The sequence below is a fragment of the Penaeus monodon genome, chromosome 33, assembly GCF_015228065.2.
Source record: "Penaeus monodon isolate SGIC_2016 chromosome 33, NSTDA_Pmon_1, whole genome shotgun sequence".
Lineage (NCBI taxonomy): Eukaryota > Metazoa > Arthropoda > Malacostraca > Decapoda > Penaeidae > Penaeus > Penaeus monodon.
In genome coordinates this window covers 30,141,360-30,142,130 of record NC_051418.1, presented here as the reverse complement: position 1 = coordinate 30,142,130, position 771 = coordinate 30,141,360, and the positions used below count along the sequence as shown (strand labels likewise).

General features: G+C 46.4%; 1 protein-coding gene across 1 annotated transcript in view; it reads right to left on the bottom strand.

Moving 5' to 3' along the window:
* LOC119594360 (protein O-linked-mannose beta-1,2-N-acetylglucosaminyltransferase 1-like) overlaps positions 1-771 on the bottom strand; it is a gene marked incomplete in the record, with an annotated part of 135,567 nt that overhangs the window by 2,809 nt on the left and 131,987 nt on the right. Inside the window, 2 exon segments of the mRNA XM_037943416.1 lie at positions 11-212; positions 645-769. Coding sequence (XP_037799344.1) covers positions 11-212; positions 645-769 — 327 coding nt within the window.

Sequence of the window (771 nt, the reverse complement as noted above, 5' to 3'; positions counted from 1 at the left end):
AGCAACACACCTTCTCCGGCGTCGGCCACTTCGACTCCAGCTCGTCCTTGTAGAGCGACCGCTTGAGAATCCAGCCGAGGCCGGGCATGGTCTCCACCCGGTACAGGAGCGCCGGGTCACTGCTGGTGTGCTCGTAGCCTTGGTCGTTCCAGGCGCTGATGCAGTACACTGTGGGGTCCTCTTCTAACAGTCTTAGGGTTTGACTGAAGTAACTATTATCAGAAAGAGAATAAATAATAATCTATAAATTCTCAAAAATAATAATCTAAAAAATAAAATCTTCAGGTTTGACTGAAGTACCCGTCATGAGGCAGACAGAGAAAGTAAAAATAAATATGTAAAATAAAACTATTAAAAACAAAACTTATAATATTCCCCGCGTCTAGGATTTCGACTCTTCCTATTCTAACGCGATGAAACAAAAAGACTAAAAGAAAAATATAAAAATCCGTAAACACTCCAACAAATACTACCGAAATACCCGCCGAAGCAAATCCTGTTCCACTTAAGAGAACAATTTTCTTTCCTTCTTTTTAACAAGACTCCGCCAACATTTCCACCCAACACTTCCCACCCAAGATTCCTCCCACAAATCCACCAAGATCTTCCCTCGCCCTTTCCCCCCGGACCTCTCCGACCCTTACCTGAAGAAGTCCGGAGAAACATCGAGGTCTTCTTCCAGGATGATGGCGTAGCGCGCCGCCGGGAAGATGTTGAAGGTGGCGGTGAGGGAGGCCTTGTAGTGCTGGGTGATGCGGGCGTTCCTGACCT